The 13,642-nt window shown below is 45.0% G+C and overlaps 1 protein-coding gene across 1 annotated transcript in view; it reads right to left on the bottom strand.

The window, feature by feature from the left end:
* The window catches only part of FBXO24 (F-box protein 24), a 105,038-nt gene extending 99,830 nt beyond the window's left edge, over positions 1–5,208 (bottom strand). The window contains exon 1 of the mRNA XM_088463896.1: positions 5,026–5,208. Within this exon, the coding sequence (XP_088320022.1) occupies positions 5,026–5,076 (51 nt within the window). The 5' untranslated portion in view covers positions 5,077–5,208. The remainder of the gene's footprint in view (positions 1–5,025) is intronic.
* Positions 5,209–13,642: the final 8,434 nt, after the last annotated feature.

Below are 13,642 nucleotides of genomic sequence, written 5' to 3'. Positions count from 1 at the left end.
ATTGGGATGTAGATAGTGATAATGGATCTGTCACTATATATGGGGATTGGGATGTAGATAGTGATAATGGATCTGTCACTATATATGAGGATGGGGATGTAGATAGTGATAATGGATCTGTCACTATATATGAGGATTGGGATGTAGATCGTGATAATGGATCTGTCACTATATATGAGGATTGGGATGTAGATAGTGATAATGGATCTGTCACTATATATGAGGATTGGGATGTAGATAGTGATAATGGATCTGTCACTATATATGAGGATTGGGATGTAGATAGTGATAATGGATCAGTCACTATATATGAGGATTGGGATGTAGATAGTGATAATGGATCTGTCACTATATATGAGGATTGGGATGTAGATAGTGATAATGGATCTGTCACTATATATGAGGATTGGGATGTAGATAGTGATAATGGATCTGTCACTATATATGAGGATGGGGATGTAGATAGTGATAATGGATATGTCACTATATATGAGGATTGGGATGTAGATAGTGATAATGGATCTGTCACTATATATGAGGATTGGGATGTAGATAGTGATAATGGATCTGTCACTATATATGAGGATTGGGATGTAGATAGTGATAATGGATCTGTCACTATATATGAGGATGGGGATGTAGATAGTGATAATGGATCTGTCACTATATATAAGGATTGGGATGTAGATAGTGATAATGGATCTGTCACTATATATGAGGATTGGGATGTAGGTAGTGATAATGGATCTGTCACTATATATGAGGATTGGGATGTAGATAGTGATAATGGATCTGTCACTATATATGAGGATTGGGATGTAGATAGTGATAATGGATCTGTCACTATATATAAGGATTGGGATGTAGATAGTGATAATGGATCTGTCACTATAAATAAGGATTGGGATGTAGATAGTGATAATGGATCTGTCACTATATATGAGGATTGGGATGTAGATAGTGATAATGGATCTGTCACTATATATGAGGATTGGGATGTAGATAGTGATAATGGATCTGTCACTATATATGAGGATTGGGATGTAGATAGTGATAATGGATCTATCACTATATATGAGGATTGGGATGTAGATAGTGATAATGGATCTGTCACTATATATGAGGATTGGGATGTAGATAGTGATAATGGATCTGTCACTATATATGAGGATTGGGATGTAGATAGTGATAATGGATCAGTCACGATATATGAGGATTGGGATGTAGATAGTGATAATAGATCTGTCACTATATATGAGGATTGGGATGTAGATAGTGATAATGGATCTGTCACTATATATGAGGATTGGGATGTAGATAGTGATAATGGATCTGTCACTATATATGAGGATGGGGATGTAGATAGTGATAATGGATCAGTCACTATATATGAGGATTGGGATGTAGATAGTGATAATGGATCTGTCACTATATATGAGGATCGGGATGTAGATAGTGATAATGGATCTGTCACTATATATGAGGATTGGGATGTAGATAGTGATAATGGATCAGTCACGATATATGAGGATTGGGATGTAGATAGTGATAATGGATCAGTCACGATATATGAGGATTGGGATGTAGATAGTGATAATGGATGTGTCACTATATATGAGGATTGGGATGTAGGTAGTGATAATGGATCAGTCACTATATATGAGGATCGGGATGTAGATACTGATAATGGATCTGTCACTATATATGAGGATTGGGATGTAGATACTGATAATGGATCTCTCACTATATATGAGGATGGGGATGTAGATAGTGATAATGGATCTGTCACTATATATGAGGATTGGGATGTAGATAGTGATAATGGATCAGTCACGATATATGAGGATTGGGATGTAGATAGTGATAATGGATCTGTCACTATATATGAGGATTGGGATGTAGATAGTGATAATGGATCTGTCACTATATATAAGGATTGGGATGTAGATAGTGATAATGGATCTGTCACTATATATGAGGATGGGGATGTAGATAGTGATAATGGATCTGTCACTATATATGAGGATTGGGATGTAGATAGTGATAATGGATCTGTCACTATATATGAGGATCGGGATGTAGATAGTGATAATGGATCTGTCACTATATATGAGGATCGGGATGTAGATAGTGATAATGGATCTGTCACTATATATGAGGATTGGGATGTAGATAGTGATAATGGATCTGTCACTATATATGAGGATTGGGATGTAGATAGTGATAATGGGTCAGTCACTATATATGAGGATCGGGATGTAGATACTGATAATGGATCAGTCACTATATATGAGGATTGGGATGTAGATAGTGATAATGGATCTGTCACTATATATGAGGATTGGGATGTAGATAGTGATACTGGATCTGTCACTATATATGAGGATTGGGATGTAGATAGTGATAATGGATCTGTCACTATATATGAGGATGGGGATGTAGATAGTGATAATGGATCTGTCACTATATATGAGGATCGGGATGTAGATAGTGATAATGGATCAGTCACTATATATGAGGATTGGGATGTAGATAGTGATAATGGATCTGTCACTATATATGAGGATTGGGATGTAGATAGTGATAATGGATCTGTCACTATATATGAGGATGGGGATGTAGATAGTGATAATGGATCTGTCACTATATATGAGGATGGGGATGTAGATAGTGATAATGGATCTGTCACTATATATGAGGATTGGGATGTAGATAGTGATAATGGATCTGTCACTATATATGAGGATTGGGATGTAGATAGTGATAATGGATCTGTCACTATATATGAGGATTGGGATGTAGATAGTGATAATGGATCAGTCACGATATATGAGGATTGGGATGTAGATAGTGATAATAGATCTGTCACTATATATGAGGATTGGGATGTAGATAGTGATAATGGATCAGTCACTATATATGAGGATCGGGATGTAGATAGTGATAATGGATCAGTCACTATATATGAGGATTGGGATGTAGATAGTGATAATGGATCTGTCACTATATATGAGGATTGGGATGTAGATAATGATAATGGATCAGTCACTATATATGAGGATTGGGATGTAGATAGTGATAATGGATCTGTCACTATATATGAGGATTGGGATGTAGATAATGATAATGGATCTGTCACTATATATGAGGATTGGGATGTAGATAGTGATAATGGATCTGTCACTATATATGAGGATTGGGATGTAGATAGTGATACTGGATCTGTCACTATATATGAGGATTGGGATGTAGATAGTGATACTGGATCTGTCACTATATATGAGGATCGGGATGTAGATACTGATAATGGATCTGTCACTATATATGAGGATCGGGATGTAGATAGTGATAATGGATCAGTCACTATATATGAGGATGGGGATGTAGATAGTGATAATGGATCTGTCACTATATATGAGGATTGGGATGTAGATAGTGATACTGGATCTGTCACTATATATGAGGATCGGGATGTAGATACTGATAATGGATCTGTCACTATATATGAGGATTGGGATGTAGATAGTGATACTGGATCTGTCACTATATATGAGGATCGGGATGTAGATACTGATAATGGATCTGTCACTATATATGAGGATCGGGATGTAGATACTGATAATGGATCTGTCACTATATATGAGGATTGGGATGTAGATAGTGATAATGGATCTGTCACTATATATGAGGATGGGGATGTAGATAGTGATAATGGATCTGTCACTATATATGAGGATTGGGATGTAGATAGTGATACTGGATCTGTCACTATATATGAGGATCGGGATGTAGATACTGATAATGGATCGGTCACTATATATGGGGATTGGGATGTAGATAGTGATACTGGATCTGTCACTATATATGAGGATCGGGATGTAGATACTGATAATGGATCTGTCACTATATATGAGGATCGGGATGTAGATAGTGATAATGGATCAGTCACTATATATGAGGATGGGGATGTAGATAGTGATAATGGATCAGTCACTATATATGAGGATAGGGATGTAGATAGTGATAATGGATCTGTCACTATATATGAGGATTGGGATGTAGATAATGATAATGGATCAGTCACTATATATGAGGATGGGGAAGTAGATAGTGATAATGGATCTGTCACTATATATGAGGATGGGGATGTAGATAGTGATAATGGATCTGTCACTATATATGAGGATTGGGATGTAGATAATGATAATGGATCTGTCACTATATATGAGGATTGGGATGTAGATACTGATAATGGATCTGTCACTATATTAGGATTGGGATCTGGATATTGATACATCACATGCTAGTATCTGGAATCTTCTAGACGATAGTAATAAATACGTGTCTTGGTAACAATCAGTGGTCGAGTCCGTTAGCGGGGAGGTTTTGCGCAGTAACATAACGCAGGCTGTCTGGGTAGGACAACGTGGTTCCTTTGAGCCCACACCCCACAGAACTGAAAGCAGAGATGTGTGAGGTTTTCTCTGCTGTGATTACCTGCATTGTGCGCAGTGCAAGCTGCTATTGAATGTGCCCCTAAGCTCTCACAACATCTACCTCTGCTGATTTTACCCCTTTGGGATGTTGGGGAACTTTGACTATAATACTGGGCGCAGCATCCTGTAATAGCTGGGCCCTGGCCAGAAATGGTGAACATACCGATACTAACCATAAACTCGACCGCGGGGAATCTGACACTCAGAATACTGGCGCCTCCATCCCAAAGGTAAGTAGTGGGCTTCAGGGGAGTGTTAGGGGTTAGGGTTAGGCACTAAGGGGAGGGTTATGCACGAAGGGGGGAGGGTTAAGTTTAGGCATCGGGGAAGGAGGGTTAGGGGTAGGGAGAGGGGAAGGGTTAGAATACTGAAAGGCAGGTAACTCATACCCAACCCTATACTAGAATATGCATCTAAATGAGGAATGGTTATGATTGAGATTATTAGGACAGTTATAATGGAAATAGTTTTTGCTTAAATCATTGGGTCAATTAATGAATAATAAAAATTAGATTAGTTTTTCACTTACGTTCAACAACTTGCTCCCTGATTGGCCACCGGCCTTTTTCCTCTTTACCATCTTTTCATTCCCACAGTAATCCCTGTTCTGCGCGGCCAGGATAACAAGTCAGAGATCCCCACATTCCTTGTCTTCCCAGGGCACCTCCTGCAGCCTCCAGACCGATGTACTGAGCACGGAACCCTGCGGCATTGTGACATCACACAGCTGTTACGAGAAGCCCAGGGTGGAGGATTCCGTCTCCGGCCTACTGCACAGGTGCTGGGACCTGGGTGCTCATCCTGGGCCCGAGCTTGTGGAGAGGCCATTAGGTCCAGACCTGGGGGGGGCAGAACTGTAGGAGAGTCAGACAGTCCTTAATATCAGTGGGTCTATTGCTACAGTGGGTATAAAATGAGTGGACAGAGGTCAGGGCCTACTTATATAGTACGCGGGCAACCTGATAACGATACAGAGAATGCCTTAATACGTACAACTGCAGAATAGCACCGTAGCCGGCGGGCACCTCCTGCAGAATACCATCAGTTCTGGCACTAGCACAAAGACACCGTCACGGCTGCCATAGCATAGCGTCCACCTTTGAATCACGCACTGTGTGTGAGTGGGGGGAGGAGTCTGACAACAGCACAGAGTAGAGAGTTGTCAAACAGAAACAACATTCTTAATAACATTGTATTTGACCCGCGTCTTGCAATATTCCTTTACATACCTCCCAGCAATGGAAAGTACACGCTATGCGCCTGATCCACTACCGATCGCAACTGCAAATGCAATAGCGATTACGCACGCAGTCTCACTGCGGTAGTATGCTAATACATTGTGATCGCTATGCCGTCGCAGCACAACATAAGGACGCCCACCTTACCTTACACACATCCGTAATACTTAGCGAGACTGCAAAACCATCGGTACAATCGAGTACCATCGCAGCGTCACGCCTGCTTTGCACAAGCCCTGACCTTACTCAGGAATTGATAACGTCATCGCTCGCTATGAGTCCTCAGGCTGCGCATAGCATCGCACAGGATAATATATGCACGACCCTGCAATAGCGTTCAAACGCCCTGGCGTGCCTGCGTTTCGCTGACCCCCCCCCTCCCCCGTCACCTCCCACAAACGGCACTTCCTGTCAATCACTCTGCGATGGATCTGCATAGTCATTGCGATCACAGTCCCGATCGCGGGTGGCCGGTTCTGCACACGTGCACTGCGATGCATCGGCACGCGCAGAAAGGCCGCTAAACAGCAGACTGGAGAATAGTCACACGGTGAGTCTGAGCAGGGCTATAGTGAGGTGGGGGCAGAGGCCTGAGATGGAGGAGAGGGTGAGGAGGAGGCAGAAGAGGATAGGGTTATTATGTGTAATGAAGGGGTGTAATGTCTGTAACTGGGGTGAGCTGTGTGTAAAGGGGCTATGTGTATGAGATTAGCGTTCACCACTTAATCAGTAATATATACTGTACAGTACTGCGCAAAAGTTTTAGGCAGGTGTGGAAAAAATGCGGCAATGCTTTCAAAAATAGAAGTGTTCATAGTTTATTTTTATCAATGAACAAAATGCAAAGTGAATGAACAGTGGAGAAATCTAAATCAAATCAATATTTGGTGTGACCACCCTTAGCCTTCAAGACAGCATCAATTCTTCTAGGTACACTTGCACACAGTTTTTGAAGGAACTCGGCAGGGAGGGTGTTCCAAATATCTTGGAGAACTAACCACAGATCTTCTGTGGATGTAGCTTGCTCACATCCTTCTGTCTCTTCATGTAATCCCAGACAGACTCGATGATGTTGAGATCAGGGTCACTTCCAGGACTCGTTCTTCTTTATGGTGAAGATAGTTCTTAATGACATTGGCTGTATATTTGGGGTCGTTGTCCTTCTGCAGAATCAACTTGGAGCCTGGCCAAATTTCCAACTCCATAAATTTGTATCCTGACCAAATCCCCAACTCAATTTGCAGAATTGCTGCCCCAAACTTGCAAGGAACCTCCACCATGCTTCACTGTTACAAGCAGGCACTCATTATTGTACCGCTCTCCAGCCCTTCGGCTCAGAACTGGCAGAAACCAGTGGGACCCAGGTACATCCATCTACTGTTAGGAGAAGTCTGACCAGAAGTGATCTTCATGGAAGAATTGCGGCCAAAAGTCATACCTTCTACGTGGCCAAGCGACTAAACTATGCACGAAAACATAGGAACTGGGGTGTAGAAAGATGGCAGCAGGTGTTCTGGGCTGAGGAGTCAAAATGTGAAATATTTGGCTGTAACAGAAGCAGTATGCTCGCTGAAGGGCTGGAGAGCGGCCCAATTATGAGTGTCTGCAGGTAACAGTGACGCATGGTGGAGAGTGGTACAATAATGAGGGTCTGCAGGCAACAGTGACGCATGGTGGAGGTGCCTTAGAAGTTTGGGGCTGTATTTCAGCAAATGGAGTTGGGGATTTGGTCAGGATTAATGGTGTCCTCAATGCTGAGAGCCCTGATCTCACCATCACCAAGTCTGTCTGAGATTACATGAAGAGACAGAAGGATGTGAGCGAGCTACATCCACAGAAGATCTGGGGTTAGTTCTCCTAGATGTCTGGAACAACCTCCCTGCCGAGATCCTTCAAAACTGTGTGCAAGGGTGGTGTTCACTCTAGGTCCGGTACCGGACCTAGAGAAAAGGCACATCCAAAAGGGGGTGTGGCCAATGAAAAGGGGTGTGCCTTTAAGACAAGTCCCCTTTTCGTCACTCTTGGGTGCGTGCCCGGCACTTACGGACATGCCGGGCTGTCCCCAAGCGCTGCGGTCAATGTGAATAGATGCCAAACGCATGCGCCCGGCATCCATTCACTGGCGGTGATCGCTATACAACATTTTTCCCCACCGATGGGACAGCACCCGCAGGTTGTTTTTGCGGGGCGCCGCTAAAGAGGGCAGGGTGCTTTCTGCCATTTAGAAGTAGGGCAGGGCGCTGCGCCCGGCTAAAACAGCCTAGCAGGAACGCTACAGGTGTACCTAGAAGAATTGATGCTGTTTTGAAGGCAAAGGGCGGTCACACCAAATGGTGATATGATTTAGATTTCTCTTCTGTTCATTTACTTAGCATTTTGTGATTTGATAAAAATAAACTATTAACACTTCTGTATATGAAAGCTTTCTTACTCTGCAGCATGGTTTCCACACCTGCCTAAAACCTTTGCACAGCACTGTATGTATGTATGTATGTATGTATGCATGCATGCATGTCATACTAGGAGGTGGCAAGTCCTGGACATGTAAGAATTGCGCCCATTATATATCAGACACGAAAAATACAACAACTAATGCTGAAATGCAGAGTTGAAACAAATGATAGAATTGCTAAGGGTCTTAATGGTCGTGCAATCCACCCCTGTGACCACTTGGTGTCAGTATTTTCAAGGTCTCGGCTTTACAAGGTGACAGACAGTGAATGACTGAACTTATGGGGAGAGGAGATGTCATTAAGTTTCCTAAATCCCAGATTGGCGCATCGACGCTGTGAAATTTTTAGGCCCATAAATCCTACCAATCTTTCCCATACAGTAGGAGACGTAAATTGCAAATATGAGGGAACAGATCCCATGACGTCACGTAATGGGATCTGTTCCCTCATATTTACTGCGACTGCGTGTTCGTGAGTGGGGAGGGGGCAAATACAGGTGAAATAGAGCGAGTTACAGTTTTCCAACAGAATATAGGTGGGTGGTGAGAAGCCGGAAACTGACGCAGGTATATTGTGTGTCCGCTGGGAAAACAAATCCCAATTACGAGAGACCAGGCTCCCTCTGGACATAGGAGAATAAGAGAGAGGGCTAGTCTTTGCTGAAGTGTCTGAGGCCCAACGTACTATACACGGGGGGGCGCTCTCATGTGGTACGGATCGTCAGCATCCCACCAGAAACGAGGGCTAACGGCTTGTATGCGACAACCATAGAGTTGAACATTGGAGCTACCAGCCACATAACTCAGATTAGACCATGTAGGCCGGTGGACCAAAGCAATAGCAGGATTCCATTCACAGATCCCAATGGGAGCTAAAAGCGGCTGGCGTTAAGGCCGCCCTCCGTACAGCCAGACCAGTGACTTTGAGACTGGAGCTGACTATACCTGGGCCACTAGAAATTGCCACAACCGGTGACATGTGGGCTCACCGGAGATAAGCTGATCAGGCCTAGTAAAGCCTCCATAGAAGACGCCTGGAGAGCGCCACTGAGCTACTTTAAAATGCGCCCATTTTGTTTCTGCTTTCCACAGTAAGTTTTAAAGGTCAACTCCTCATAAAAGGTCATTTCTTCCACATTTTCCTGCGACGATACCAGGTGTTATCATCATTGGATCGATGCCCTGGAGGCATGACTGGAAGTGTCTGTCAGATATATGCAGATGTTTAGCCTAATAATTTTTTTTAAATCACACTCATTACATAGCCCAAAGAGTGCGGCTTGTTGTACCTCCAAAACCATGATTACGCCCTTTGCTGCAGCCTCCACTTTTCTGGATACGGTTTTACCCTAGATTTTGGAACACGGCCATGAGGTTCCTCCTCCATTCAGCCACGAGGGCATTAGTGAGGCTGGGCGAGGAGGAACCTCATTCAGAGCCGTACGCTCTGAGCAGAGCGCACGCTCTGAATGAGGGCCGCCCTCCATAAAAATGGAGCGTCCTCCTGGATGCTCGTATAGCTGTGGGGTCACCACCCACAGCCTATACGAGCGTGCAGTTTGATGGCTGCGATGGTCGTGACCATCGCGACCATCGAAACTGCGAGCCGGAGCCTGCGGTTGAGGTTTTCAACCGCAAGCTCCGGAGTGATTTTGGCTCTATCAGAGCCAAAATCACTCCCACTGACATCACTAGTGATGTCAGTGGGCCGGCTTCTGACGGGAGGCGTTCCCGTGGGAACGCCCCCGTCAGGGAGGCACGCCCACCAAAGGGGGCGTGCTGTCAATCAACATCGACAGCACGCCCCCTTTGATCAGACACAACGAGCGAAGGACTTTCCTTCGCTCGTCGCGTCTGGCGCATGCGCACGACGGAGCTCCCTCCGTCGTGCGCATGCTCAGTGCAGAACATCGACCCACTTGCGAGCGGACAGCCGCTCGCGAGAGGGTCTGAATCAGGGCTTTAGTGGTGAGTTTTACAACCGAGGACAGACGCGCGTGGAAGTCGCGTTTGTGAGCTTGTGAGGCCTACGCTTCGCAGCTCACCTAGGCAGTTCCACATCACATAAACAGCGCTTACAGGGGACTGGGGGCAGCTCTAGCAGGGAGAGGTGGCACCGCCATGGCAGTGCCGCAGAGCTCTTCAATACGGCCCATTCTACTGCCATACTGTGTGACTATGGAGATTGCATGGCTGTATGCGACTGTTTGCAACCACTGAGGCTGGAATGGCAAAATGCACTTATTAGAAGACGTGCCCACACACGTACGGCCATGTAGGGGAACTGCCCGGATTAATTATATATTATATTTTATTACATATTTATATTTGTGACTCAAACCACAGATGAGGGATAGGAGGAAAACCTGGCTACATTCTAAGATATACCGTTCCATTATAAGCATAGTACGGGTGGGGGACAGGGGAGGCCAATAAAACAATGGACAGTAGGTGCCCAGCTTAACCGAGCCGAACAACAATTCATACATTGTTTACTGAGTGCATTCAGCCTTTTCCCCATAAATAATAGCATTGTATACTGAGCACCATGATAAAGGCTTGGCAAGGTGGGACTGTGAGTAATGCACAATGCAACGTGACTGACTATGTAAACTACTGTCAGAAACAGACAATCAATGAGTCTCACATACACAAGGACCTGGGAACTGGGCCTGGAGTCAGGAGCCAACGTTTGGAGAAGGTTAGGAAGAAACTCAGAGGAAAGAGACTGCCAGAGCAGAAACTGGAATAACCGGCTGCTCCGGAGCTCAAGAGAGGAGAGACAGATAGAAATGGTCAGCAGTAGGGACTGTAGAAAGAGTAGGGATCTATGCATCCCCTGGGTCTGCCATGTGCTGAAACGACCCACCTACTTTGTTCAGTGCAGACCCCAGTGCGAACAGAGGCCTAGAATACAGCTACAGACCCTCAGGACAGGTTAGCAGGGGCAGGGGTCTCAGGAAGCAAGAGGGAGAGTATTCCGAGATGAGATCTGAGCTGTATGGGGGGAATGGGTATGTAACACCGACAGTCGGGATGCCTCCTGTCAAAATACCGACAGCGGCATCCCGATGGGTCGGTATCCTGACAGGGGTCCGGTAAGTATACTTACCCCGTAACCCTCCCTTCTTATAGCCTAACCCTAACCCTCCCCACCCCGCACCCTAACCCTCCCTGTTAGTGCCTAAACCTAAGTCTCCCCCCTTTGTACCTACACCTAACCCTCCCCCCTTAGTGCCTAACCCCCCCCTAAAAAAAACCCTAATCCCACTACGCTGCCTAAACCTAACACTCCCTGTCCGCGGCTAACAACTAAGACGCCCCGGACTTACCTCGCTCGGGATGGCGCCGTTCTGGATTCTGGCGTCAGGATTAAGATAGGCGTCAGTATTTCGGCACCTATCTTAAGTCCCGTGTTGGGCTTCCCCCGTCGGGATTTTAGGCCAACGGAATCCTGGGCGCCGGTCTGCTAACCACATGCCGTATGGGGTGGTGGTGTCGGGTGCTTTTAAGCAAAACTATGAATTGGATTCTGGAGGATGTGGAGTCTACACACAGATGTGCAGATGGGTGCGCTGGACGTGGAGCGGCGATACAAGAAGATCAGCTAGAGGGGTTAAACTGGAGAAAGGTGGGTGAGGGGAAGCCAGATAGGGGAGGCTGCAGTTGTCGGTGATGGAGATGATGGAAGGAGAAGAGTTTGAGGTGTACCTTGTGTAAGAAAAGGGTGTATTCTGGGAATAGTTCAAAGATGAAGGTGACAGGGCTGGAAAAGAGACAGGATGTGAGGTGTAAATCAGAGGTCAGAGTCGGAAGACTGAGGATATTGTGGTGGCTATAATGGGAGGAAGATGTAAGAGGTGGTGATGTTTGCAGGAGGAATAAATGATGAGCTGTAGACCTGTATGTAGTTGGGAGTCGGGACATGCATCTGGCCACACCAGGGAGTCGGGTGGACACAGGAGGCATTAGAGGAGGGGACAGGGGAGAAGAGGTAGATTTGGTTCCTGTCAGAGTAGATGAGGTTCTCAATCTCGGTCCTGGAGACCCCAAAAAGTTCATGTGTTCTAGGTCACCGGTGGATCTTTAAAGTGTGACAGTTAGTAATACACGGGTTAGGGGCCCTGGGGACCGGGGGTTGAGAAGCACTGACTAAGGGCAACATTCAATGAGACGCGGAAAGCCGAGATCCGCGGAAAAGTATGGCCGATCTCGGCTTTTTCGCGTGGAGGAAACTTATCTCCGTATTCAATTCCAGCCGCTTTTGGCATACGCAGAAAGTCAATGCAATGTAATAGGTGAAAAAAATCGCCTCTGAGTGGCAGGTTAAAAGAAGTGCCAAATTTTTATTTTGGGGTGCAAAGGTGGGGAAACCACTCAGAACCTTGGGACAGCCCCCCCAAAGGACCACTGTGTTAAAAAATCCCAGAAAAAAACTTAAGAACACCCCAAAAAAAGTACTTTAATTTTGGGGGTGACAAAGTAAAAAGTGGGGGGACATGCATAAAAACTAGCGAAATAGACTTTTTGGGGGTCTGCAAGGATGAGTCAGGTGTTTTGGGGATTGCAGGTGCATGCTACAGGTGCGTTTTTCACGTCTTTTTTTAACTTCACTTTAGAGACATAAAAACATGCTTGCACCCATTTTCAAGTACCCCAAATTTGACAGGAGTACTTATTTTCACTAAAATACAGCTCAATGCCATTCTTCACCACTTTTATAAGGACGCTAATAGCAAGCAATTATCACACCTTAAGTACCCAATATAGCTTTATTAGGGCTATTAGTACTCATCTATATTGATCCCCAATGTTACTGCATCTTTTTGGGGGGTTCAGGCTGATTTATTCAATTCTGACAGCACTTTCCGCCTGTTTCACATTCGCTGGGTCCCGTTTTCGCGAAGTTTGGAATTGAATAGGGCAAATAGCGGGGACGCGCACGATAAGTTTCTGCGTCCAAAACATGCGATGTCAGCGGAAAGTCTGTCATGCAAAACTCTATGGCGGGTACGAAACTAATAGAATACGGCCCAAAGGTGTAAATTTACTAAAGTGAGAGTTTTTAAAAGTGAAGATGTTGCCCGTAGCAACCAATCACATTCTACTTAACATTTAACTAGCACCTTCTAGAAGATAATAGCTAGAATCTGATTGGTTGCTATGGACAACATCTCCACTTCTAAAAACTCTCACTTTAGTAAATATACCCCCTAGAGTTTGTACTGGGAGCCTGTATGAACACATTTCTCCACCAACAGAGGAGGTGTCCAGTGACGAAAGCAGCGGGCAGAGAGATAGTGGGAGTGGAGGCAAGGATGTGCCTGAGGTAGAAATACTGATTGACTGGTCAGTCAGAAACTTCCGAAAACTAATGTTGACTATGATCAGTCACACCCTTCCTAGCACTGACTGACCACGGTCAGTCACCGTTCCTTGCTCTGAAGGTGACCACG

This window comes from Taudactylus pleione, unplaced genomic scaffold (genome assembly GCF_031769625.1).
Source record: "Taudactylus pleione unplaced genomic scaffold, aTauple2 ptg001495l, whole genome shotgun sequence".
Classification (NCBI taxonomy): Eukaryota; Metazoa; Chordata; class Amphibia; order Anura; family Myobatrachidae; genus Taudactylus; species Taudactylus pleione.
Note: the sequence above shows the minus strand (reverse complement) of the source record. Positions and strands in the feature narration are given on the sequence as shown.